This window comes from Emys orbicularis, chromosome 1, assembly GCF_028017835.1.
Source record: "Emys orbicularis isolate rEmyOrb1 chromosome 1, rEmyOrb1.hap1, whole genome shotgun sequence".
Taxonomy (NCBI): Eukaryota; Metazoa; Chordata; order Testudines; family Emydidae; genus Emys; species Emys orbicularis.
In genome coordinates this window covers 365,184,543-365,210,701 of record NC_088683.1, presented here as the reverse complement: position 1 = coordinate 365,210,701, position 26,159 = coordinate 365,184,543, and the positions used below count along the sequence as shown (strand labels likewise).

At 48.9% G+C, this 26,159-nt stretch overlaps 2 protein-coding genes across 2 annotated transcripts; both read right to left on the bottom strand.

Annotated features, from left to right (window-relative positions):
- Window positions 1–9,052: 9,052 nt before the first annotated feature.
- On the bottom strand, window positions 9,053–13,587 carry LOC135873463 (olfactory receptor 51G2-like). Its single transcript, XM_065397971.1, has 2 exons — window positions 12,661–13,587; window positions 9,053–9,130 (listed from the first exon to the last, which is right to left on the bottom strand). The coding sequence occupies exons 1-2, from the start codon at window positions 13,585–13,587 to the stop codon at window positions 9,053–9,055; spliced, it is 1,005 nt and encodes a 334-aa protein (XP_065254043.1).
- Window positions 13,588–24,928: 11,341 nt separating this feature from the next.
- LOC135873455 (olfactory receptor 51G2-like) lies at window positions 24,929–25,864 on the bottom strand. Its single transcript, XM_065397958.1, has one exon. It carries the CDS (start codon window positions 25,862–25,864, stop codon window positions 24,929–24,931), a length of 936 nt encoding a protein of 311 aa, XP_065254030.1.
- Between the last annotated feature and the right edge of the window lie 295 nt (window positions 25,865–26,159).

The following is a 26,159-nucleotide window of genomic DNA, read 5'->3' as shown; positions in this document are numbered from 1 at the left end:
AGAGATGTGCTACCAGGGCCTGTGGCAGTAGTTAATAAACTGGTTTTATGCTTTATCTTTACCAGTGTGTTTTGGGTAAAGTGTCTGAGGAAAATCTCAGCTCTGTGTACAAAGGCTGTTGCATATCCTTCCCACATCAAGGGCAAAGCGACCAAAGTGAGTTTACGCTGTAAAGACCCCTGTGCAGTGCAAGGCAGTATAAGTCTGGGTTTATATGCCAGTAAGGGTGCAAGCCATGGGAGCTGGGATATTGGCTCTTGTTTCCTGCCTGTGTTTGAGTGGCTTAGGTAAAGCACTTAGGTAGCTCAGTTGGGTTTATGGCAACAGCTGCTGTCGTTGTTGATAACAGGGCTTGCAGAGATTGGCTGTGTCACCAACAAAGCGGTGTAAGATTGGCCAGCCCAGTTGGAGGGTTAAGGGGCACAGCGATTCGGACGGCTCCCAGACTGCACCCCGGAGGTGACAACCTGTCACAGCGGTCTGTGTTACTCAGCTTCCTGGTTTCATCAGTAATCTCCATGGAGTCCAGGGAGATCACTGATGAACCCAGGAAGCTGAGTAACACATATTGCCTCCTCAGCCACTCTGGAACCTGCATGGTGCATAATAATAAGCAACAACTTCTCTGTGCAAACACTGCAACCAATGGCCGGTGGCCACATATGTGCCAGGGAAGTCTAACCCTTTACTGGACTATACCATCTTACTGCCTGGATATATGTAGGCCTATATCCAGGCCTATATCCACCACCTATGGTTCCCAACATTCTGTTAGCTTTTTTGACTGCCTCTGCACATTAAGCAGATGTTTTCAGAGAACGATACACAATGACTCCATGATCTCTTTCTTCAGTGGTAACAGCTAATTTAGAACCATCATTTTCAATGTATAGTTGGGATTATGTTTTCCAATGTGCATTACAGTGCATTTATCAACACTAAATTTCATTTACCATTTTGTTGCTCAGTCACTGAGTTTTCTGAGATCCGTTTGTAGCACTTGACAGTCTGCTTTGGACTTCAGTATATTGAATAATTTTGTCTTGACTGCAAATTTTTCCACCTCATTGCTTACCCCTTTTTCCAGATCATTTATGACTATGTGAAACAGCACTGGTCCCAGTACAGATCCCTATGGGAAACCACTATTTACCTATCTCTATTGTGAAAACTGACCATTTATTCCTGCCCTTTGTTTCCTATCTTTCAACTAGTTACTGATCTATGAGAGAACCTTCCTCATTATCCTATGACTGCTTACCTTTCTTAAGAGCCTTTGGTGAGTGACCTTGTCAAAGGGTTTCTGAACTTCCAAGTACACTATATCCTCCGTATCACACTTGCCCACTTTTGTTGATCCTCTCAAAGAATTCAAATAGATTGGCAAGGCACGATTTCCGTTTACAAAAGCCACATTGACAATTCCACAACAAATCATGTTCATATAGGTGTCTGTTAATTTTGTTCTTTACTATAGGTTTAACTAATTTGCATGCTACGAAATTTAGGATTACTGGCCTGTAATAGCCAGGATCGCCCGTGGAGACTTTTTTTAAAAATCAGCATCACACCAGCTATTTGCCAGTCATCAGGAACAAAGGCTGATTTAAGTGCTAGGTTACATACCAGTTACTAGTTCTGCAATTTGACATTTGAGTTCCTTCAGAATTCCTGCATGAATATCATCTGGTCCTGGTGACTTATTACTGTTTAATTGATCAGTTTGTTCTAAAACCTCTGTGACAGTTTGTCTCCCCTGGGGTGCAGGCTGGGAGCCGATGGAACCGCTGAGCCCCCTATCCATTCAGCTGGGCTGGCATCTCTCACACTGCGCTGCTGGCCTCTCCAGGCAGTGTTGTCACCCAACATGGGAGCACGTGTTGCCACACACCCAACTGAGCTACCTGAGTGCTTTACCTAAGCCCCTCAAGGACAAACAGGAGACAACAAACAATTTCCCAGCTCCCCAGCCTTGCACCCTTGCTGTAGAATAAACCCAGAATTATACCATCTTGCACTGTACAGGGATCTGTACAAATTTATTAATATAGGTCGCTTTCCACTGAATGTGGGAAAGGTATGTAACAGCCTTTGTGTACAGAGCTGAGATTTTCCCAGATGCTTCAGTCAAAACACCCTGGTCAGGATAAAACATAAAAGAAGTTTATTAACTACACAAAGATAGATTTTACATTATTATAAGTGATAGCAAACAGATGAAAGCAGATAACCTAGCAAATAAACAAAACTGCAAACTAAGGCTAACTAAGGCCTGGTCTACGCTAGGAGTTATGTCGAATTTAGCAGTGTTACATCGAATTAACTCTGCACCCGTCCACACAACGAAGCTATTTAGTTCGACATAGAGGTCTCTTAAATTCGACTTCTGTACTCCTCCCCAACGAGGGGAGTAGCGCTAAATTCGACATGGCCATGTCGAATTAGGCTAGGTGTGGATGGAAATCGACGGTAATAGCTCCGGGAGCTATCCCACAGTGCACCACTCTGTTGACGCTCTGGACAGCAGTCCGAGCTCGGATGCTCTGACCAGCCGCACAGGAAAAGCCCCAGGAAAATTTGAATTCCTTTTCCTGTCTGGGCAGTTTGAATCTCATTTCCTGTTTGGACATCGTGGCGAGCTCAGCAGCACTGGCAACGATGCAGAGCTCTCCAGCAGAGATGGCCATGCAATCTCAGAATAGAAAGAGGGCCCCAGCATGGACTGATTGGGAAGTCTTGGATCTGATCGCTGTGTGGGGCGATGAGTCCGTGCTTTCCGAGTTGCAATCAAAAAGACGGAATGCAAAGATCTACGAGAAGATCTCTAAAGCCATGGCAGAGAGAGGATACACCCGGGATGCAACGCAGTGCCGCGTGAAAATCAAGGAGCTGAGACAAGGCTACCAGAAGACCAAAGAGGCAAACGGACGCTCCGGATCCCAGCCCCAGACATCCCGTTTCTACGAGGCACTGCATTCCATCCTAGGTGTGGCCGCCACCACTACCCCACCACTGACCGTGGACTCTGAGGATGGGATATTGTCAACGGCCGGTTCCTCGGACATGTTAGCGGACGGGGAAGATGAGGAAGGAGATGAGGAGGATGAGGCAGTCGACAGCGCTTACAACGCTGATTTCCCCGACAGCCAGGATCTCTTCATCACCCTTACAGAGATCCCCTACCAACCGTCCCCAGGCATTAACCCGGACACAGAATGAGGGGAAGGATCAGTCGGTAAGTGTTTTAAACATGTAAACATTTATTTTTAACAGAACAGGAATATTAACAATATTAACAATGGGTTTTGCATGATTACTTTGCCCTAGGCGCTTAACGTTTCAGTCCTTGGCAGTGCAACTACTGAAAAAAAATCTAACAATGTCCACTTTAGCATGATTGCTTTGCCCTAGGCGCTCTACTGTTTAGTCCCTGCCAGTGCAGCTACAGTAAAATCCGGTCTATATGTCCAGGGATAGAGCAGAAATCCTCCTGGGACATCTCCACGAAGCTCTCCTGGAGGTAATTGGAAAGCCTTTGCATCAGGTTCCTGGGGAGAGCGGCCTTATTGGGTCCTCCGTGGTACGAAACATTTCCGTGCCAGGAGACAAGCAAGTACTTGGGTATCATTGCCTTGCAGAGCATGGCGGCATATGGCCCTGGTCTTTGCATGCTTTCCCGAAGCATCCTTTCTTTCTCCGTCTCTGAAATCCTCATCAGAGTGATGTCGCTCATGGTGACCTACTTTGAATTAGGTAGGGGAATGTTAGTATTGGGACTGCTTGCCTGTTCCTTTACAGAACTGTAACCAGCGGTTTACAGCCACGCGGTGGAGGGTCAGCATACAGGGATCTTTCCCTGGGACAGCCGCGAGGGGGTGGGACAGGGGCAGAGTTCATGCTTGCCGGATTGCTGGCAGCAGGGACTGGCATTGCTTTGAACGTGAAAGGAGGCCAGTGCTATTATTAAAGTTTTAAGCAGCCACAAGTCTACGGCTTACCATGTCGGCCTGCTACACAAATTCCGCTGTCCTGCCCCGCTTCTCTGATCTGCACTGCAAGACCCCAGGCACTGAATGCGAAGGCCGAAAATTCGACCTTGTCCTGAGTGTGCATGTGATAGGTGCTGTGCATGGTCTTGTTCACAGAGAAAGACTATGTTCTTTGTTCACAACTAAATTTATCTTTCTGAGGAATTCACTTCCTTTTTCCCATCCCACAGCTGCGACTGTCTCCCAACCCAGCCTGGCATCACACTCCCAGAGGCTAGCGCAGATTAGGCGTAGGAAGAAGAGGACACGGGAGGACATGTTCTTGGAACTTATGGGCTGCTCCCGAGCCCAGGCAGCCCAGCAGACCCAGTGGAGGGAGAACTTGTCCCAAATCCACCGATCACACATTGAACGGGAGGAGAGATGGCGGCAGGAAGACCAGCAGGTGACTCAAACGCTGCTTGGACTAATGAGGGAGCAAACGGACATGCTCCGGCGCCTTGTGGATGTTCTGCAGGACCGGAGGCAGGAGGACAGAGCCCCGCTGCAGTCTATGTCTAACCGCCCTCCCCCGCCACAAAGTCCCATACCCCCCTCACCCAAAGTCCCAAGAAGGAGGGGCGGCAGAGTCCGTGAAAACTCTCACTCCACCCCTGCAGACTGCTCAAGTACCAGAAAGCTGTCATTCCCCAAAATTTGATAAGTCCTTTCCTTCCCGCCTCACCCAAGCCCCCGTCCCAGTTTCATCCCCCAGTTTCATGTGTAGTTGCTAATAAAAAATACGTTTCTGTTAATTACTGTTTCCATCATGTTCTTTTAGAGGAGAGTCTGTTTGAAGGGGGGGAAGGGGGTTGGTAATTGGACAGGACAGTCACCTTTACCAGGGTACAGACACATTGCAGTCACTAGTTACCCTGGTCAGTCTGGGAGGTGGTTTTCATGTTCTGTGTGTGGGGGGGGCTATGTGACTTTGTGGCGGGGGAGGGCGGTTAGAGATCTTATGCAGCGGTCCTTATCCTAGATCACAGAGCCATGCAGCAGGGGATCGGTAACCGTCCTCCCCCTGCCACAAAGTCACATAGCCCCCACACACAGAGTCCCGAACAGGAGGGGTGTCAGGCTCCGTTGAAACAACCAGTCCACCAGTGCGGAGCCTGTCATTCCTCGAGTTTAGAAGCGTCCTTTGCATCACTACACTACACCCGCTCCCCACCACAGTTTGCATCCCAGGTTCAACACTTTACCGCGAAAACAGTAATAAAGAAAACGATGTTCATTAACAAATTTCAAGTGATTTTATTTTTAAATGTGTGTTGGAAGGGGGCGAATGGGGTGAACGGGGTATGTAACTGGAGAGGATAGTGAACATTTACTGGGTAAAGAAACGGGGGCAGGTTCAGCTTCTCTGTAAACAAACTTAATAGTCACAGGTTACCCTGCTCACTCAGGAACCTAGCTTTCAAAGCCTCGCAGATGCACAGCGCGTCCCGCTGGGCTCTTCTAATCGCACGGCTGTCTGGCTGGGCGTAATCAGCAGCCAGGCTATTTGCCTCAACCTCCCACCCCGCCATAAAGGTATCCCCCTTGCTCTCACAGAGATTGTGGAGCACACAGCAAGCTGCAATAACAATGGGGATATTGGTTTCGCTGAGATCACAGCGAGTCAGTAAGCTTCTCCATCTCCCCTTGAGACGTCCAAAAGCACACTCCACCACCATTCTGCACTTGCTCAGCCGGTAGTTGAAGAGTTCCTTTTCACTGTCCAGGGCGCCTGTATAGGGTTTCATGAGCCAGGGCATTAGCGAGTAGGCTGGGTCCCCGAGGATCACTATAGGCATCTCCACATCCCCAACAGTTATTTTGTGGTCCGGGAAGTAAATACCTTCCTGCAGCCGTCTAAACAGACCAGAGTTCCTGAAAACACGAGCGTCATGAACCTTGCCCGGCCATCCGACGTTGATGTTTGTAAAACGTCCCCTATGGTCCACCAGTGCTTGCAGCACCATTGAAAAGTAGCCCTTTCTGTTAATGTACTGGCTGGCCTGGTGGTCCGGTCCCAGGATAGGGATGTGAGTTCCATCTATAGCCCCACCGCAGTTTGGGAATCCCAACGCGGCGAAGCCATCTATGATGACCTCCACGTTTCCCAGGGTCACTACCTTTGACAGCAGTACCTCAACGATTGCATTGGCTACTTGCATCACAACAACCCCCACGGTAGATTTACCCATGCCAAAGTGGTTCGCGACTGACCGGTAGCTGTCTGGCGTTGCAAGCTTCCAGAGGGCTATGGCCACTCACTTCTGGACAGTCAGGGCTGCTCGCATCCGGGTGTCCTTGCGCTTCAGGGCAGGGGACAGCAACTCACAAAGTTCCAGGAAAGTCCCCTTCCGCATGCGAAAGTTTCGCAGCCACTGTGATTCATCCCAGACCTGCAGCACTATGCGGTCCCACCAGTCCGTGCTTGTTTCCCGGGCCCAGAATTGCCGTTCCACAACATCAACATGACCCATTGCCACCATGATGTCCTCGGCGCGGGGTCCCGTGCTTTGTGACAGGTCTGTGCCACTCTCAGACTTCAGGTCCTCACCGCGCTGCCGTAGCCTCCTCGCCCGATTTCTCAGCATCTGCCTCTGGGAAAGGTGGATGATAAGGTGCGAGGTGTTGACAATGGCCATAACTGCAGCGATGGTCGCAGCGGGCTCCATGCTCGCAGTGCTGTGGCGTCCGTGCTGTCACTGACCAGAAAAGTGCGCGAACTGATTTCCCGCCGGCGCTTTCAGGGAGGGAGGGCGGGAGTGACGGTTGGATGACGACAGTTACCCAAAAGCACCCTTGACACATTTTTTTCCCCAGAAGGCATTGGGGGCTCAACCCAGAATTCCAATGGGCAGCGGGGACTGCGGGAACTGTGGGATAGCTGCCCACAGTGCACCGCTTCCAATGTCGACGTTTGCCCTGTTAGTGTGGACTCACAAAGTCGAATTACTGTCCTTAGTGTGGATACACACGTTCGACTTTCTAATATCGATTCCACATATTCGATTTAAGTAAAATCGAACTACTCTCGTAGTGTAGACATACCCATAGTAGATAGATAGGTTTTGAAATAGCAATTTCTCATCCTTTCTGATGATACGTGTAGTGCACCAGGTTTCCATACACAGGTTAGAAATCCCTTTAGCCTGGGACCAGCACTTCCCCTAACTCAGTCTTTCTTCCTCGGTTTTTCTAGGAGCTCTCTTGTGCGGGGAGTGAGGCCAAAAGAGGGTATCAGTCCCCACATTATATAGTTTTTCCATATGGTGGGAACACTTTATTTTAAGCCAAGTTCCCAGCCCAGTTTGTGGAAAAATACAGGTACCAGTATGGAGTTCAGTGCCATGAAATCTAGTCCCATGCCCTTGCATGCCCTGTTGAGCCATGACAGCCGTTGCTCATAGGCTGGCCGAAACATTCACAGGAAGGCTAACCTCTTCCATCGTCAATTAACTTGGTTTATGAGCCATCAGCCCTGTCTAGCTTCTTTGTTGTTCTACCTGAGAGGCTAGTTGTTGGTGTTACCCAGAGTAAGCACATTTGAAATACAGATACATAGTAAATATTCATAACTTCAGGTACAAAAATGATACATGCACAGAAATAGGATAATCGTATTCAGTAAACCGTAACTTTTCCAATGACACCTCACAAGACATACCTTGTACCAGAGGTATAATTATGTCATAAACATCTCATAATCACAATACTACAATGAATATAGGGTGCAGCATTACAACCTCTTGCACTGACACCTCAATGTGGGACAGTTCCTTGGATTTGTCACCGAAAAGGAATGGCTCAGATGTGGGAATCTCCCTGTAGTGGGGCAGATTGACAACTCTAAAGATGAGACAGGCACCATTGACATTGGCTCGACAGTATCAGAACCATTTCCCATAGACACTACCAGACATACTACTGGACATACATACCATTGACATACTACTGGACATACTACAAATATTTGCCCCCTGACAATGGACCGGCTCAGTCAGTGGCGGGATTCTCCACTGTCCCCTAGGCCAGAGAAAGACAACCCCTCAGAGGTACATTTTTATACACAGGTACAAACAAGTTACACATCACTCCTAACGTATTGAGGTACAACCCCTCTACGTACTAAGGTGCCGCCTATTACCTTGTACATGTTGGTTCAATCAAAACAACTCTATCCATCATATTATCCTTTTGCCCCTGTCTTTAGGATGGGTCGGCATGTTCTTTGTTATCTATGTGGAATGTACTAGTACCAGAATGTTCGGGTACCATCCCGGCACATGTTTATATTACTAGTACTCAGTACCTTTTAGCTATGTGTATATTTGCAACATCAGCCCTCTTCTTGCCAGCTTTTGTGAGCAGGGCCTGCCTTTTGCTCACAATTTAACTTTGCTTTATATTAGCAAATTCTTGACCATTACTTTAGTTCAGGCCTTAGGCCTCATAACAGGCCTCTGATGCAAGAGTTTATGTTTCAGGGCCTCATCTTACTACACTGACAAGCAGTCAACAAGGATAGAGACTGGCCAAGAAAAATTGGGATTGTCACAGTAAAACCAGGATATATGGTCTCTTTACCCTTTAAACAAGGTTCTTTTCTGTCTTCGGGCAAGTCTTACAATTCTCCCATTCTTCGAGTTGGGAACACAATCCCAACTACGCTAAATGCCAAGAAGGTCTGACTGGAAACCTCAGTCTCTTCCATTTGGGGTTTGTGACCAGAGCTAAACAGTCACCCCAGCTTCCTTAAAACTAATAGGTTTATTAGCAAACAGCGGAAAGCATCAGAGAAAAAGGTTTTAAAATAAAAGACAGCTGTCACACATCTACACTCATTTATCTCATGTATCACAACAACCTAAGTTAGAAAGGCTTTGCTCTGGAGATAGAGAAACAGAACTGGCCCAACGTACATTCTTTTGGGAAGCCATGGAGTTCTTGGGACACAGCCTAGTTTCCATGTGTCTCTGAAAGCATCTTCCCATCCGTTTGCCCCTTTCTTGTGAAAGCAGCCTGTGACATTACACTCCATGGGCTTGGGGAGGTATGCTTGTGAGTGTGATGTGGCTGGAATGTGCTTTATGCAAGAGGTCTCTTGTGTGATGTCATTGGAAAGTTTGTGGTCTGCTAAGTGTGTTCATCCTATTTGTTTGCATGTGTTGTTTCTGTGTCTGGAGTTGGGGAGATGGGATGTGGACTTGTGTCACTGTTGTGGTCGCGCCGGGTGGGGGCCGTCAATGGGGCATTGGTTTGTTTGCCTGCAGGCCTTCCTGTGTGCGTGGGGGCCAGCCCGGGGGGTGGGGTAGAGATTGGAGGTCTTGGAGACATGTGGCCATGTCGCATGGTGGTGACATCCATCTTAGATCTGGTACTTTTCCATTTAGCATGACGGGCGGGTAGCAAGAGAGACGGGGGATTCCCGCCTTGTGCCAAAGTTATAAAAGAGGGTGGAGCAGGAGGGGGGGGCGCTGCCAGTCATGAGAAAACCCCTACTTATCACCTGAGATGTCTGCTGGATCTAACAAAGACAGTACCAGGGGAAAGGATTTGGCCCAGATTAGGAAAGAGTCCAGTCTGTGAAGTAAGCTTATTAGAACATCTTTGAGGGTGAGATATTAACTGTAATCAGTTTCTTAATGTATTACGCTTAGCCTTGCGTGTTTTGTTTCATTTTGTTTGTGACTTACTTTGTTCTGTCTGTTATTACTTGAAACCACTTACATCCTACTTTTTATACTTAATAAAATCAGTTTGGTTTATTAATAAACCCAGAGTAAGTGATTAATACCTGGGGGAGCAAACAGCTGTGCATATCTCTCTATCAGTGTTATAGGGGTCGGACAATTTATGAATTTATCCTGTATAAGCATTATACAGAGTAAAACAGATTTATTTGGGGTTTGGATCCCACTGGGAACTGGGTGTCTGGGTGCTGGAGACAGGTAACCTGCTGAGCAGTTTTCAGCTAAAACCTGCAGTTTTGGGAGCTTGTCCCAGACCGCAGGTCTGCGTTGCAGCAGGTTAGCATGTCTGGCTCAACAAGACAGGGTTCTGGAGGTCCCAAGGTGGCAGAGAAAACTGGCTCAGAGGTAATTTCAGCACATCAGGTGACAGTCCCAAGGGGATCTCTGTGACCAAACCCATCACAGAGCCTTTACTGAAACCTGTGTGAGCCTGGGCCCAGTTACCATAGTAACCTTTTCCCTCAGACTCCTTCCTTGGAGCCAGACCATCTAAGATGAACCCCTTGTGGCCATTGCTCGGCAGTTAGATCAATTCAGCCTCAATGGCTCACAAACACCGATCCCCGTGACGCTGCAACACTCGCCTCAAAAATCCACTACTTACCCCTCACTGTCACCCCTGAGAACCCCCACATCTGCCACAGACACCAAGGGGCTGGACTCAGGGAGCTTCCCAGAAGCCAGCTGTCACAGGAGGCTGTGATAAGAGGCCTTTGATAGACTAATGTCAGAGGTGTTGCTCTGTGGAACACTGGCATAGCCCTGAGCTTAGCGTCGCAGAGTAGCTGAGCATCTTGAATGTATTTATCCTCTCACCACCGCTGTGAGGCAGGGCAGGGCTATTATCCACCTGTGCAGAGGTGCAGAGACAGCCTTTAGCTTACCCACAGTCACAGAGGGCAGGTAATCAAACCCAGCTCTCCTGAGTCACACAGCACTGCCCAGACCACAGGCCCAGCCTTCCAGACCTCTGAGCAGTGACAGGCCCGGCTGGATTCTCTGCTGCACCAGCAAAGCTCCCCTGTGTGCTGCAGAGAGTGGGGATTGAAAGGAGCCAGTTACAGTGGTTTGATTTGCTGGCCCATTCTTCCCCTGCCTCAGTGGAGTTTAGAGCAGCCTGAGGGCTGGGCTGACCTCCGCTGGATGGTAATGGCTTCCAAGAGCCCCCCCCCCCCCCTCCTGGAGAAGCCCAGAGCCTCCCTGGCCCCCGTGACTGCAACCCAGTCTCCTCCCCACCACCACCACGTCTGCTACCACGCAGTTGTCTCTTCTTGAAGAACCTGAGCTTTTTATATGTGCCATGCAGGTTTCAAGGCAGCTGAGGAGGCTTTTCTGACACTGCCCCCATATTCATCATTGTGATATGATTATGACATAGTTATAACACATCTTGTACAAAATGTGTCCTGCGAGGTGTCTATGGAAAAGTTATGATTGGCAGACTATGATTATCCCACGTTTATGCATATTTTTATTTTTGCATCTGAAGTTATGAATATTGACTATTTATCTGTATAGTTACACCACGGTGACACCCACTAGGCAAAATATTTACAGTCTAGACAGCTGGCTATGAAGGGCCTATTCTGGTTATTGGCACATTAGGGGAAATAATAGACCCTAGGAGAAGCTTATCCCCCACCTGGTGAGCCTTCCTGAGAAAGCTCCAGACAGCCAATGGGTAATGGCTGCTATGACTCATCAGGGAATGCAAAGACATGTGATCAGACCACATGACACTAAACTCCATTTTGGTACCTGTGGGGAGTCAGGGTCATGGGATGGGGGCTGTTTTTGGGCCCCTGCTCCTCCTCTTGCCCCCCCACACCCACGGCAGATAGAGGGTCCGTGGTTCCCCATGGTGGGCCGGGATCCCTGGGTGGCTCTTAACACAGCCTAGCTCCGGCTTTCAGGAAGACCAGGAGGCAGGACCTCAAGGAGAAGAGGAGGAGCAGAGCATGAAGCCTTGTGGGGGGAAAGATGCGGCAAAGGCCTTAGAGGAAGAGGAGAAGGAGTGGGTTCAGCCTCAGGGGGAAGAAGAGGGGCAGGGGCAGGGTCACAGAGAGGAAGGACTCCTTCATGTGTCCTGTTTTTACCTTTTGAAAAGGTGGTCACCCTAAACTGCATGAGCTAGGCTGGGATAGGAGCCAGCTGTGCCTCTCTGGGGGACTTGAGGTGTGTTTCCACCATTTCCAAGCAGCTGGGGCAGCACAAATGGAGGGAATCTGGGCCTGAGTCTCTTGCCAGGACTCCTCACTCACACATGTAGCTCTGCTCTGCCTTGGTGGGAAGAGGGCTCAGCGGGTGTGCTGTGTGCAGAGCTATCAGTCGGGTAGGGGATGCCTAAATTGCTTCTCCTGGAGCTCCTGTGTTAATCAGGTCTCTGACACGACACAGTCACAGGAATCTGGCTGAGGGCGTAGGGGAAGGGTGGGTGTCTATGCCCAAGTAATAGCCTCTGTCCACAGCTGGTGCAGCCCCATGGATCACACAGCAGCCAGAGAGCTCAGGAAGGACCAGGACTGCGACTGCAGAACAGCTGTGCAGCTTTTGTCATGGTCCTTGGATATTTAGTCAGAGACGGGACAGTGACAGGCCAGGTATAATGGAAAACCACATCCACATCCCTTCTCTTTACTGACATTATAGCTCTCCATGAACACAGACACTTTGTAAATGCTGCTTCCTGCCTTGGTCTCCTTCCTCGACTGCACTCTCCTCCCTCACCAGCCCCTCTCCCCTTGCTCTGGGTCTGAGTGGAGATCAGTAGCTCATGTCTTCTCGGATGGAAGGGTCCAGGATGGAATAGATGGCTGTGGCCCGTGTTTTTCGACTGTCAGGTCACTAGTATGGGAGCAGTGTGAGGAACTGACCCTTCAGTTGATGAATACCCTGATTATCCTCGCACGAAGGTGTTTGCTTTTCACGCTGTACACGATGGGGTTCATTAGGGGTGGGACCAGCAGATAGAAGTAGCCCAGGACAAACTGAAGCACGTGAGAAGAGCTATTCCCAAATCTGTGTATCACAGACAAGCCAATCTCTGGTATGTAGAAGAGCAGGACAGCACAGAGGTGGGAAACACAGGTGTTCAGGGCCCTGAGACACTCCTCATGGGATGCAACATTCAGCACTGTTTTGAGGATAATCACATAAGAGAGGAAGATGAGCAGCGAGTCCAACCCCATGGTTAAGAGTGCAGTAGACAAGCCATAGATATTGTTGACTGTGATATCCGCACAAGCCAGCTTCATGACCTCCTGGTGCACGCAGTAGGAATGGGAGAGGACATTGGCTCGACAGTATTGGAACCGTTTCAGCAGAAAAGGGAGTGGGAATACTACGGCCACCCCTCTTAGCACACACAGCAGTCCCATTTTGACTAACCTCGGTGGAGTTAAGATGGAAGCATATCTCAGTGGCTTACAAATTGCAATGAAGCGGTCAAAGGCCATCAACAAGAGGAAGGAGGATTCCATACCTTGAAGCAAGTGGATGAAGAACAGCTGGGCAAAACAGGCATCGAGGCTGATCTCCCTAGAGTTGAACAAGAATATGCCCAGTATCGTCGGTATGGTGACTATCGATAAGCCAAGGTCTGTGATGGCCAACATGAAAAGGAAAATGTACATGGGCTCATGGAGGCTTGGATCTGTTTTTATAATGAACAGAATGACTGAATTTCCTACTATGGATATAACATACATTAAGCAGAAGGGAATAGAGATCCAGAGATGGACGTCTTCCTTTCCAGGTATCCCGGTGAGAAGGAACACTGTAAATTGGAATTTGGTGTCATTGACAGCTGACATAATGGACTGGGCAGGTCCAAGGAGTTTTCAACTTTCCTTCCTGAAAGGAGAAAGAACAGGAGACTCGATGATATTTAATGAGACATCTTTCTGCTCTCAGTGCAAATCTAGAGACTCCCAGGATCTCAAGGAAGATCATCAAAAACCTAGTCTTTGATTTACACCATTGATAGGAAGATAGGCACTGCCAGACGGGATCAGACCTGCAGTCCATCTAGCTCAGTATTCAGTGGCCAGTTCCAGAAGCTTCAGAGGTAGGTGGAGGAAACCCTGCAATGGGCAGCTATGAATAACCTGCTCCCAGGGAAAATTTCCCCCTGACACCCAGTAGTTAGACATATTTCGTGGTGTAAATCAGGAGGGTTTAGAGCCCTTCCAAGACTTTAAAAAAAAAATTCTCACTAATGAAATTGGATTTTCTAATTACTGCTATAAGCACCCAATCCCTCTTTGAATCCTGCTATGCTCTGATCCCCAGTGATATCTTGTGGCTGGGAATTCCACAGCCTATTTGATAACTGTGATTTTACAGTTGTAACTTTCACACAGAAACCCTTTCTGGCCCTTCACTTCTGAGTGTGGCCCATTGTATCGTGATGTGCATAAAAACATGACAAGTGCATGGTGAAAGTGGTCATTGTATTATCTGTCCTCCATTGAAGCGATTTATAAATGTGTTTCATTGCCTCTTTAGATACATTTTTTTTTACTTTCTCCACTCCTCAGTCAAAATTCTGCCTCTGCCTCTTTGTAGCACATGGGATCAATTCTCAGGGCCAGGTTCTGAATTCAGTAACAGTGACTTCAACTGCATCACTCCAGATTTACATGTGTAAATTCAATCAGAACCGGGCTCCATTAACTTCCTCTTACCAAATGCTCCCGGTGATCAGGGCCGGCTCTAGGCACCAGCAAAGCAAGCAGGTGCTTTGGGCGGCAAATTTGCAGGGGCACAAGAATCCAGCATGAGAGCTGAGAACCAACAGGGAGCCCTGGGAGCTGTAGTTCCTTGGTTAGCTCCCTGCCTATAGAGCCAGCCCTGGAGCCGGGAAAGAACTACATTTCCCAGCATTCCCTCGGCCGCAATTAACAGGAAAGGAGTGTAGAACTGAAACCCCATGCCACAGCTTGCAGTAAATGGTAGGAACAGAGCCAGCTCTAGGTTTTTTGCCGCCCCCCACCTCAGCCCTGGGCTCCCCCCATACCCCTGTGTTGCCCCAGCCCTGGGTTCTCCCCCCACCTGCATCTCCTGCCACCCCAGCCCTGGCCCCCTCCCGCACCCCCTGCCGCCCCAGCCCTGGGCTCTTCCCCACACCCCCCACCCGCATCTCCTGCCACCCCAGCCCTGGGCTCTTTTCCCCCATACACACCTCCTGCCACCCCAGCCCTGGGCTCTTCCCCCCACCCGCATCTCCTGCCACCCCAGCCCTGGGCTCTTTTCCCCCTCCTGCACCCGCACCCCCTGCTGCCACAGCTCTGGCCCCCACCCGCACCTCCTGCCGCCCCAGCCCTGGGCTCTCCCCCAAAGAAGGAATTGGGTGGAGTAAATGGACAGTGCATCTCTCTATCTGAAGCCTAGCAAGGCAGGTACGTGGATCCCACTAGAATTTAAAATGAAAAGTAAGGGAGGGGAGGCTCTACTAGACTGGGCAGCTTTAGATACAGTACCAGGCACGTAGGAGGATTTACACTTCTGAGCCCTGGAAGCAGAAATGGACTTTTCTTTTCCAGATTTAGCTAATATTCAGAAAGGGAATCCAGCACCTGCCTTCCAGATTTGAACACCCTCAAAATTCAGGAGTGCTCAAGCTCAATTTGGGCAGCTGTTACTTCATTTCTCCCAAATCAAATATACTGATCCACTGTAACTTGCTGTAGGGAAAAGTAGAATAAATTGAGCAAGAAATGCTTCCCAGTGGTTATTAGGACTGGAATTGCTATTTTCAACAGCCATTGCTTTTTTATTATTATTATTATTATTATTAAGTTTTAGTTTTATTTGTTTAAAAGGAAGACAGTGATATTGCATTGGCAAATTCCCCATAGAAACAAAGAATGGAACAAAAGAATAATAAAGGCACCTCAACTTTTCCTCATTTATGTAGGACGGTCTTATAATATGCATCCAGATAGCCTTCAATCACACAAGCTGAAAATTGTTCCACTTTACTGCAGTTCTGTAACCATATGGGAACCAATCCTGTCTGTGTTCCGTGCACATCCAAAATTCCTGCTGAATGACCCGCCCTGGGAGCGAGTTACCAGTCACCCAGGGCTGGGGCGGCAGGAGGGTGTGGGGAGGGGGGGGCAGCCAAATTTTTTTTTGCTTGGGGCAGCAAAAACCCTAGAGCCGGCCCTGCCGGTGATATACCCTGACTCTCAAGAATCCCTCCAAGAGAAGCTGAAGTGCTTTGCCTGGTCAGCGTTGACTGATTCCAGAGAATTCAATCATCCAACAAGCTTCTTTTCATCCTCACAGGAACTGCAGGCCTGTAGATATCAGGCAAGTTACAAGCTAACACTGACAGTTATTTCAGCTGGGGGGAAGGGTTCGCTTCACAAACGGGTGAATAGTGTAAACACTCGGTGTGCACTGATATCCAGCTGAGTGTGCAAGTTACTTCAGCCATGAGTGTGTAACAGTTGATGGGAATAAATTATAGAATCTCTATTACACTCCCTTTTGCTGCACCTCAGCTCTACTCTGCAGAAACACAGACCAGCAGTTCTGTTCTCTCAGGACTGTTTGGAAAGCTTTGCACAAGTCTTGCAGAGTGAATGAATACAGGACACTGAATGTAAATGTTAGAAACAGCTTCTTGTCAGTTACCAGGAGACAGCATCATACAATTGCTCACTGAACAAAAAAATGAATAGCACAAACCCATCGCAACCAGTATTTGGAGTAATTCTAAAATATTTTCTAAAACAAAGGCCATGAACTGTTACCAGTGCTCCTTCCTATAGTGATTCCAACAACTCTACTGCTAGCTTTGGCTAGACATGCATGTCATAAAACTTTGATTTGTATTATGATGAAAAGTTTTGGCATTCAATTTGCATATCCGTACTTTAGTACACACATGTCAACCTATTCTTTCCCCTCTGATCTTCTTTCAGAGATGAGTTCTCAGCTTAGAGTGGGACTTAAAACCTAGCTTATGTCATCTGGATATTTTCCGAACATGAAAAGATCGCAGCGTCTCAGCCCTCATTCAGTCGCTTGTCAGCAAACAAAAGTCTAGTAGCTCCTTTGTCCCTTGGTTATTAGCAGACTGGTTCTCCTCAGATTCTGTTCTGTCAGTCTGTAGCCTGTATCTGGAGTGGTAACCGCCATTGGGATCGATATATGAAATATTCATTCCCTGACCTCTCACTCTCCAGTACATAGTGACCCCAGCAGCTGTTATTCAGCCATGATGAGGGCTTGCAGGAAGTGGATTTCAAAGTCAAATGCATGAGTATTCATGGAAATGGAACCTCATTTCACACAAGAAAGTAGTCTACTGCTCTCTCTCTCTCTCTCTCTCTCTCTCTCTCTCTCTCTCTCTCTCTCTCTCTCTCTCGGACTGCCTATGTTCTGTATTCATAAAATGTGGATCATGGGAATGGCACTGGGGCAGACATGGAGCTGAGCTGCAATAATGAATGTGTGAGTTAAACACAGTGCTTGGGATGTTTGCTGTATAACTATATTGGGTTAAGTATTGGTGTTTATGCTATACCTATATTGGGAGAAACCAGTATGGCTCATCTTAGTTTAATAGCAGGCTGCTGGAAAACAAGCAGGAAGGGAAGCAACAGCTCAAGAAAAGCCATCGCTCAGTAACCACCTCAGGGAGGTTGAGAGACAACACTGGAGCTACAAGCTGGAAAGATCCTATTCCTGGCCTCCAGCCACATTACACAGCTTGTTTTGCCAGTGCTAGGAGTCTGTCCAGAGGTGGGGCAGCTTTTGCTGAGAAGCTCTTCAGACTGACAAGCACAGACACCGCTGGGGAAGTCTGAAAGCCCTTGGCCTGCCTGGGTCCCCGTCAGAGTGGGAGGGCTTGGACTCAGAGACGTGTACAAACTGTTGTTTGAAAACCCTCTTATTCTCCCATGTTACACTTTCTTCCTTCTGTTCAGATTAAACAGTATTTTGGTTCAAGAAGGCTGGCTGGTCACTCGTCTCACCACTACTCACAGACTCCCAAAAGGAAGAACCACAGGTGCCGAACGCACTTGGACCTGCTGGGCAAGCTCGGGCAAGCCCAGTCAACCCGCAGTGTGCTGCAGCCCAGGGCCCAGTCTGAGGGTGGGAGGACCGCAGGATTCCACCCCATGAGAGGGCAGTGTCTGAGGCCTGACATCTGGCACTCAGAGACCAGAGGGGGGGCAGAGATGCCGGTAGCCCTGTAGTTCTGAGGGGTATCTACAGGACAGAAATGTTGGAGCCCTCAGCCAGTCAGGAAAAAGAAATACGCTCTATCAGACCTCTTTCTATAGAGCAACACAGCTCTGAATTCTGTGTTCACACTCGAGCCAGAGAATAAAACCTTTGAAAATATATTTGCTGACTAAATTTCCAGCAGCAAATATACCTGAGGCGATTTGTGAACTAGTCACTGATATTCCGTGGGGTCTCATCTCGCTCAGCCCCTGGCAGGATTGGGACCATAAGAACATAAAGACAAGAATGACAATACTGGGTCAGACCAAAGGTCCATCTATCCCAGTATCCTGTCTTCTTACAGTGGCCAGCGCCAGGTGCCCCAGAGGGAATGAACAGAACAGGGAATCATCAAGTGATCCATCCCCTGTCACCCATTCCCAGCTTCTGGCAAACAGAAGCTAGAGACATCATCCCTGCCCATCCTGGCTAATAGCCATTGATGGACCTATACTCCATGAATTTATCTAGTTATTTTGAGAACCCTGTTATAGCCCAGAGCACACGGCACCTCCAGAAATGGGACCCCTTGAAAAATCCTGATTCGGGGCATCAGGATTTTAACACTCCGAGCTTACTTTGAATGTCAGATTTCTGTGTAGCTTGAACAACCCACCACGCAGCATGGACAGATGTAGGGGAGGGGTTCTCACGCTACCTATCGCTGCCTGCCCTCCAGCCCCGTCACTGAGTCACCCCGATAGCCCAGCTGAGTCCTCTGCCACTGCACAGAACATCTGCAAATGGAAACAGCTCGCAGCCTTTCCCCTTCACTGCACATTTTAAAGATAGTGAAACCTGCCAACGTACCCAGTTCCTGCTAGAAGGGGAGCCGCTGACAACAGAGGTCTTCACCCTAAAGGACAAGGAGTCATCGGAGAGGTTGCACAGGCAGCAGGCAGTATCTGTTCAGATCTGGAGGCAACTGTCTTTATGAAGTATGCCTGCACATTCCCTTGGGGGCCACTTGGCCATCAGGGCATCTCAGCTGCTTGACTTACTGAACACCAGCTTTACCCCCCCGTCACGGCCAATGGCAAACTGCAGGAGGCCAAATCACAGGGGACGTGGGGCGATGCTAGTCAACCGGAATGCAGCGCCAGCCCTGCTGCAGGCTCTATTCATGGAATCCAGGCTTGTCATCACTGTTCGTATGATTCCGATTAGTCACATGGCTACCTTGGGTGCAGCCGAGTGGTAACGATGATGCTGTCACAGCTGTGATCTTGCTGAAATAACATAACATAAAACAATAATAATAATATAGGACCTGATTTCTCACCAGCAGCCCCCGTCCTACATTACAAACTCAGCGTGCAGGCCAGGGAAGTGAAGGGAGATTCCACAAGGCTCCCTACATGGAAATTTCCTTCAGATCATTCCAGGAGGGGAGGTCCCTTTCCTTCTCCATGAGAATTGAAATGGGGGACCCAGGATCCAGGGATCCCCAAAGTGAGACACAGATATCAGTGATCCACTGGTAGCTACGCCCACCCACCCACAATCTCTGGGCCTCCACATTTGACAGAGCAGAGCACCACATCAGTGATGTCTGACAACACCCACCACAGAAAGGTTGTGGATAAATTGGAGACAGTCCAGCGGAGGGCAATGAAAATGATGAGGGGGCTGGGGCACATGACTTACGAGGAGAGGCTGTGGGAACTGGGCTTATTTAGTCTGCAGAAGAGAAGAGTGAGGGGGAATTTGATAGCAACTTTCAACTACCTGAAGGGGGATTCCAAAGAGGATGGAGCTCGGCTGTTCTCAGTGGTGGCAGATGACAGAACAAGAAGCAATGGTCTGAAGTTGCAGTGGGGGAGGTCTAGATTGGATATTAGGAAACACTATTTCACCAGGAGGGTGGTGAAGCACTGGAATGGGTTACCTAGGGAGCTGGCGGAATCTCCATCCTTAGAGGTTTTTAAGGCCCGGCTTGACAAACCACTGGCTGGGATTATTTAGTTGGTGTTGCTCCTCCTTTGAGCATGGGTTGGACTAGATGACCTCCTGAGGTCTCTTCCAACCCTAATCTTCTATGATTCTATGATGGGCACAATACCCCAGCCATAGACTGGTCGGGAGGTTTTGACATTTCCATACCCAGAGTGCAGCCATAGACTCCGTCAGGGCAAACTTCATTCACGTTACGAGGACGAGGCAGATGAAAAGCCTCCAGTTTCTCTTGGGGATCCAGGCAGCTGCAGCTGGGCAGCATCCCGGCAGCTGAGCTTTCAGAGAACAATGATCTGTTTTCTATTAAATTTCACCTCAAAAAATGGGTGAAAAGGAAACATTCCTTCGCTCCCCACTGCCCCACTTTTTTGACAGAAGTGGGCATTTGTCCCATTGGCTGTTGCCAACTGATCAAGTCAGCAAGAGCAAACTATACAAATGCCTCCTTTTGACAAAAAAAAATAGTCGGGATGGCTGGGACAGGGCTTAAAAAATGGACTGCCTCGGCCAAAAAGTATGGTCACCCTACCCCCAAAGCATGAGTCTCTCTCCTTTGTGCTACAGGACCACACATGTAGGTGGCAGCATAAGGTCCCTATCAGCCTCCCACACTCACCATCCCATGGATGCATGCGGGAGTCTCTATTGTTTCTATTGTCACAGTAAAACCAGGATATATGGTCTCTTTATCCTCTAAACAAGGTTCTTTCCTGTCTTTGGGCGAGTCTCACAATTCTCCCACTCTTCGAATTGGGAACACAATCCCAACTGCGCTAAATGCTAATCACCAAGAAGGCACGTCTGGAAACCTCAGTCTCTTCCATTCGGGGTTTGTTACCAGAGCTAAACAGTCACCCCCAGCTTCCTTAAAACTAATAGGTTTATTAGCAAACAGCAGAAAGCATCAGAGAAAAAGGTTTTAAAATAAAAGACAGCTGTCACACGTCTATGCTCATTTATCTCATGTATCACAACAACCTAAGTTAGACAGGCTTTGCTCTGGAGATAGAGAAACAGAACTGGCCCAACTTACATTCTTTTGGGAAGCCAAGGAGCTCTTGGGACACAGCCTAGTTTCCCTGTGTCCCTGAGAGCATCTTCCCATCGGTTTGCCCCTTTCTTGTTGAAGCAGCCTGTGATGTTGCACTCCACATGCTTGGGGAGGTATGCTTGTGAGTGTGAGTGTGATGTGGCTGGAATGTGCTTTATGCGAGAGGTCTCTTGTGTGATGTCATTGGAAAGCTTGTGGTCTGCTGGGTGTGTTCATCATGTTTGTTTGCATGTGTTGTTTCTGTGACTGGAGTTGGGGAGCTGGGATGTGGACTTGTGTCACTGTTGTGGTAGCACCGTGTGTGTGTGGGGCCATCAATGGGACATTGGGAGCTTGATGGCTCCCATTGGTTGTGACGGTTGATGGTGGATGGTTTGTTTGCCTGCGGGCCTTCCCGTGTGCGTGTGGGCTGGCCTGTGGGAGGTGGAGACTGGAGATCTCGGAGACATGTGGCCGTATCGCATGGTGGTGAAATCCATCTTAGATCTGGTACTTTCGCATTTAGCATGAGGGGCGGGTACCCAGAGAGACGGGGGATTCCCGCCTCGTGCCAAGGTTATAAAAGGGGGTGGAGCAGGACAGGGGGGCCTGCCAGTCATGAGAAAACCCCTGCTTATCACCCGAGATGTCTGCTGGTCTAACAAAGACTGTACTAGGCGAAAGGATTGGGCCCAGACTAGGAAAGAGTCTAGTCTGTGAAAGAAGCTTATTGGAACATCTTTGAGGGTGAGATATTACCTGTAATCAGTTTCTTAATGTATTAGGCTTAGCCTTGCGAATTTGTTTCATTTTGTTTGTGACTTACTTTGTTCTGTCTGTTATTACATGAAACCACTTAAATCTTACTTTTTATACTTAATAAAATCAGTTTTGTTTATTAATAAACCCAGAGTAAGTGATTAATACCTGGGGGAGCAAACAGCTGTGCATATCTCTCTATCAGTGTTATAGGGGGCGGATAATTTATGAATTTACCCTAGATATGCATTATACAGAGTAAAACAGATTTATTTGGGGTTTGGATCCCATTGGGAACTGGGTGTCTGGGTCCTGGAGACAGGTAACCTGCTGAGCAGGTCCCAAGCTGGCAGGGAAAACTAGCTCAGAGATAATTTCAGCACATCAGGTGACAGTCCCAAGGGGATCTCTGTGACCAAGCCCATTGCACATCCTTTACTGAAACCTGTGTGAGCCTGGGCCCAGTTACCATAGTAACCTTTTCCCTCAGACTCCTTCCTTCGAGCCAGACCATCTAAGATGAACCCCTTGTGGCCATTGCTCGGCAGTTAGATCAATTCAGCCTCAATGGCTCACAAACACCGATCCCCGTGACGCTGCAACACTCCCCTCAAAAATCCACTACTTACCCCTCACTGTCACCCCTGAGCACCCCCACATCTGCCACAGACACCAAGGGGCTGGACTCAGGGAGCTTCCCAGAAGCCAGCTGTCACAGGAGGCTGTGATAAGAGGCCTTTGATAGATTAGTGTCAGGGGTGTTGCTCTGTGGAACCCTGGCATAGCCCTGAGCTAAGGGTCATAGGGTATCTGAGCATCTTGAATGTATTTATCCTCTCGCCACCGCTGTGAGGCAGGGTGGGGCTATTATCCACCTGTGCAGAGGTGCAGAGACAGCCTATGGATTACCACAGCAGTGCCCAGACCACAGGACCAGCCTTCCAAGCGGTGACAGGCCTGGCTGGATTCTCTGCTGCACCAGCAGAGCTCCTCGCTGTGCTGCGGAGAGCAGGGATGGCCAGGAGCCAGTTACAGGGGTTTGATTCGCTGGCCTGTTCTCCCCCTGCATCAGTGGAGTTTACAGCAGCCTGACGGCTGGGCTGGGCTGACCTCCACCAGGTGGTAATGGCTTCCAAGAGCCCCCCTCCCAGAGAATCACAGAGCCTCCCTGGCCCCCGTGACTCCAGCCCAGTATCCCCGCCCCCCGCCCCAGTCTGCTCCCACGCAGTTGTCTCTTCTTGAAGAACCTGAGCTTTCTATATGTGCCATGCAGGTTCCAGGGCCGCTGAGGAGGAAGTTGTGACAATATTCATCATTGTGATACGATTATGACATAGTTATAACGCATCTTGTTCAAAATGTGTCCTGGGAGCGGTCTATGGAAAAGTTATGACTGGCAGAATATGATTATCCCACGCATATGCCTTTTTTATTTTTGCATCTGAGGTTATGAATATTGACTATGTATAGGAAAAAGAAAAAGTTCCTAACTGTCAGGGTGGTTAAACACTGGAATAAATTGCCTAGGGAGGTTGTGGAATCTCCATCTCTGGAGATATTTAAGAGTAGGTTAGATAAATGTCTATCAGGGATGGTCTAGACAGTATTTGGTCCTGCCATGAGGGCAGGGGACTGGACTCAATGACCTCTTGAGGTCCCTTCCAGTCCTAGAATCTATGAATCTATGAATCTGTCTAGTTACACCTGGATGACACCCACTAGGCAAAATACTTACAGTCTAGAGAGCTGGTTATGAAGGGTCTATTCTTAGTAATGGGCCATTAGGGGAAATAATAGGCCCTAGGAGAAGCTTATCCCCTACCAAGCGAGCCTTCCTGAGAACGCTCGGGACAGCCTATGGGTAATGGCTGCTATGACTCATCAGGGAATGCAAAGACATGTGATCAGACCACATGACACTAAACTCCATTTTGGTACCTGTGGGGAGTCAGGGTCATGGGATGGGGGCTGTTTTCGGGCCCCTGCTCCTTCTCCTCTTCTTGCCCCCCACCACACCCAGGGCGGATAGAGGGTCCATGGTTCCCAATGGTGGGCCGGGATCCCTGGGTGGCTCTTAACACAGCCTAGCTCTGGCTTTCAGGAATACCAGGAGGTGGTCCCTCAAGGAGAAGAGGAGGAGCAGAGCATGAAGCCTTGTGGGGGGAAAGATGGGGCAAAGTCCTCAGAGGAAGAGGAGGAGGATTGGGTGGAGCCTCAGGGGGAAGAAGAGGGGCAGGGGCAGGGTCACAGGGAGGCAGGACTCCTTCATGTGTCCTGCTTTTACCTTTTGAAAAGGTGGTCACCCTAAACTGCATGAGCTAGGCTGGGATAGGAGCCAGCTGTGCCTCTCTGGGGGACTTGAGGTGTGTTTCCACCCTTTCCAAGCAGCTGGGGCAGCACAAATGGAGGGAATCTGGGCCTGAGTCTCTTGCCAGGACTCCTGTGTGTCAGACCCTCACTCACACATGTAGCTCTGCTCTGCCTCGGTGGGAAGAGGGCTCAGCAGGTGTACTGTGTGCAGAGCCATCAGTGGGAGAGGGGATACCTGAATGGCTTCTCCTGGGGCTCCTGTGTTAATCATCTCTGACACAATTCAGTCACAAGAATCTGGCTGAGGGCGTAGGGGATGGGTGGGTGTCTATGCCCCTGGAATAGCCCCTGTCCACAGCTGGTGCAGCTCCATGGCTCACGCAGCACACAGAGCGCTCAGGAAGGGCCAGGACAGTGACTGCAGAACAGCTGTGCAGCTTTTCTCATGGCCCTTGGATGTTTAGCCAGAGACGGGACAGTGAGAGGACAGGTGTAATGGGAAACCACATCCACATCCCTTCTCTTTACTGACTGTATCGACACGAATTCTGAGGTCGGAGCAGCCACCGATACTGCTCTTTAGGGGCACCACTCCCCTGGCTCTCCATGAACACAGTCACTTTGTAAATGCTGCTTCCTGCCTTGGTCTACTTCCCCCACTGCGCTCTCCTCCCTCACCAGCCGCTCTCCCCTTGCTCTGGGGCTTAGACACCATCTGAACCTCTCTCTACAGAGTGGAGATCAGTAGCTCATGTCTTCTCGGATGGAAGGGTCCAGGATGGAATAGATGGCTGTGGCCTGTGTTTTTCGACTCCCAGGTCACTAGAATGGGAGGAGTGTGAGGAACTGGCCCTTCAGTTGATGAACACCCTGATTATCCTCGCACGAAGGTGTTTGCTTTTCACACTGTACACAATGGGGTTCATTAGGGGCGGGACCAGCAGGTAGAAGTACCCCAGGACAAACTGAAGCAAGTGAGAAGAGCTATTCCCAAATCTGTGTGTCACAGCCAGGCCGATGTTTGGTGTGTAGAAGAGCAGGATGGCGCAGAGATGGGAAACGCAGGTGTTCAGGGCCTTGAGACACTCCGCATGGGATGCGATGCTCAGCACTGTTTTGAGGATCATCACATAAGAGAGGAAGATGAGCAACGGGTCCAAGCCCACGGTTAAGAGTGCAGTAGACAAGCCATAGATATTGTTGACTGTGATATCCGCACAAGCCAGCTTCATGACCTCCTGATGTATGCAGTAGGAATGGGAGAGGACATTGGCTCGACAGTATTGGAACCGTTTCAGCAGAAAAGGGAGTGGGAATACTATGACCACAACTCTTAGCACACACAGCAGTCCCATTTTGACTAACCTCGGTGGAGTTAAGATGGAAGCATATCTCAGTGGGTTACAGATCGCAATGAAGCGGTCAAAGGCCATCAACAAGAGGAAGGAGGATTCCATATCTTGAAGCAAGTGGATGAAGAACAGCTGGGCAAAACAGGCATCGAGGCTGATCTCCCTAGAGTTGAACAAGAATATGCCCAGTATCGTCGGCATTGTGGTTATTGATAAGCCAAGGTCTGTGACGGCCAACATGGAAAGTAAAATGTACATGGGCTCATGGAGGCTCGGATCTGTTTTTATAATGAACAGAATGACTGAATTTCCTACTACTGAAATAACATAGATTAAGCAGAAGGGGATAGCGATCCAGAGATGGACGTCTTCCTTTCCAGGTATCCCGGTGAGAAGGAACACTGTAAATTGGAATTTGGTGTCATTGACAGCTGACATAATGGACTGGGCAGGTCCAAGGAGTTTTCAACATTCCTTCCTGAAAGGAAAAGGAACAGGAGACTAGCTGATATTTAATGAGACATCTTTCTGCTCTGAGTGCAAATCTAGAGACTCCCAGGATCTCAAGGAAGATCATCAAAAACATAGTCTTGGATTTACACCATTGATAGGAAGATAGGCACTGCCAGACGGGATCAGACCTGCAGTCCATCTAGCTCAGTATTCAGTGGCCAGTTCCAGAAGCTTCAGAGGTAGGTGGAGGAAACCCTGCAATGGGCAGCTATGAATAACC

Coding starts and splice junctions, on each gene's coding strand:
- LOC135873463 (XM_065397971.1), bottom strand. CDS start 13,587: ATGTCAGCTGTCAATGACACCAAATTCCAATTTACAGTGTTCCTTCTC. Junction 9,131..12,660: donor CGAGGATAATCAGGGTATTC/ATCAACTGAAGG, acceptor CAATGACATCAC/ACAAGAGACCTCTTGCATAA.
- LOC135873455 (XM_065397958.1), bottom strand. CDS start 25,864: ATGTCAGCTGTCAATGACACCAAATTCCAATTTACAGTGTTCCTTCTC.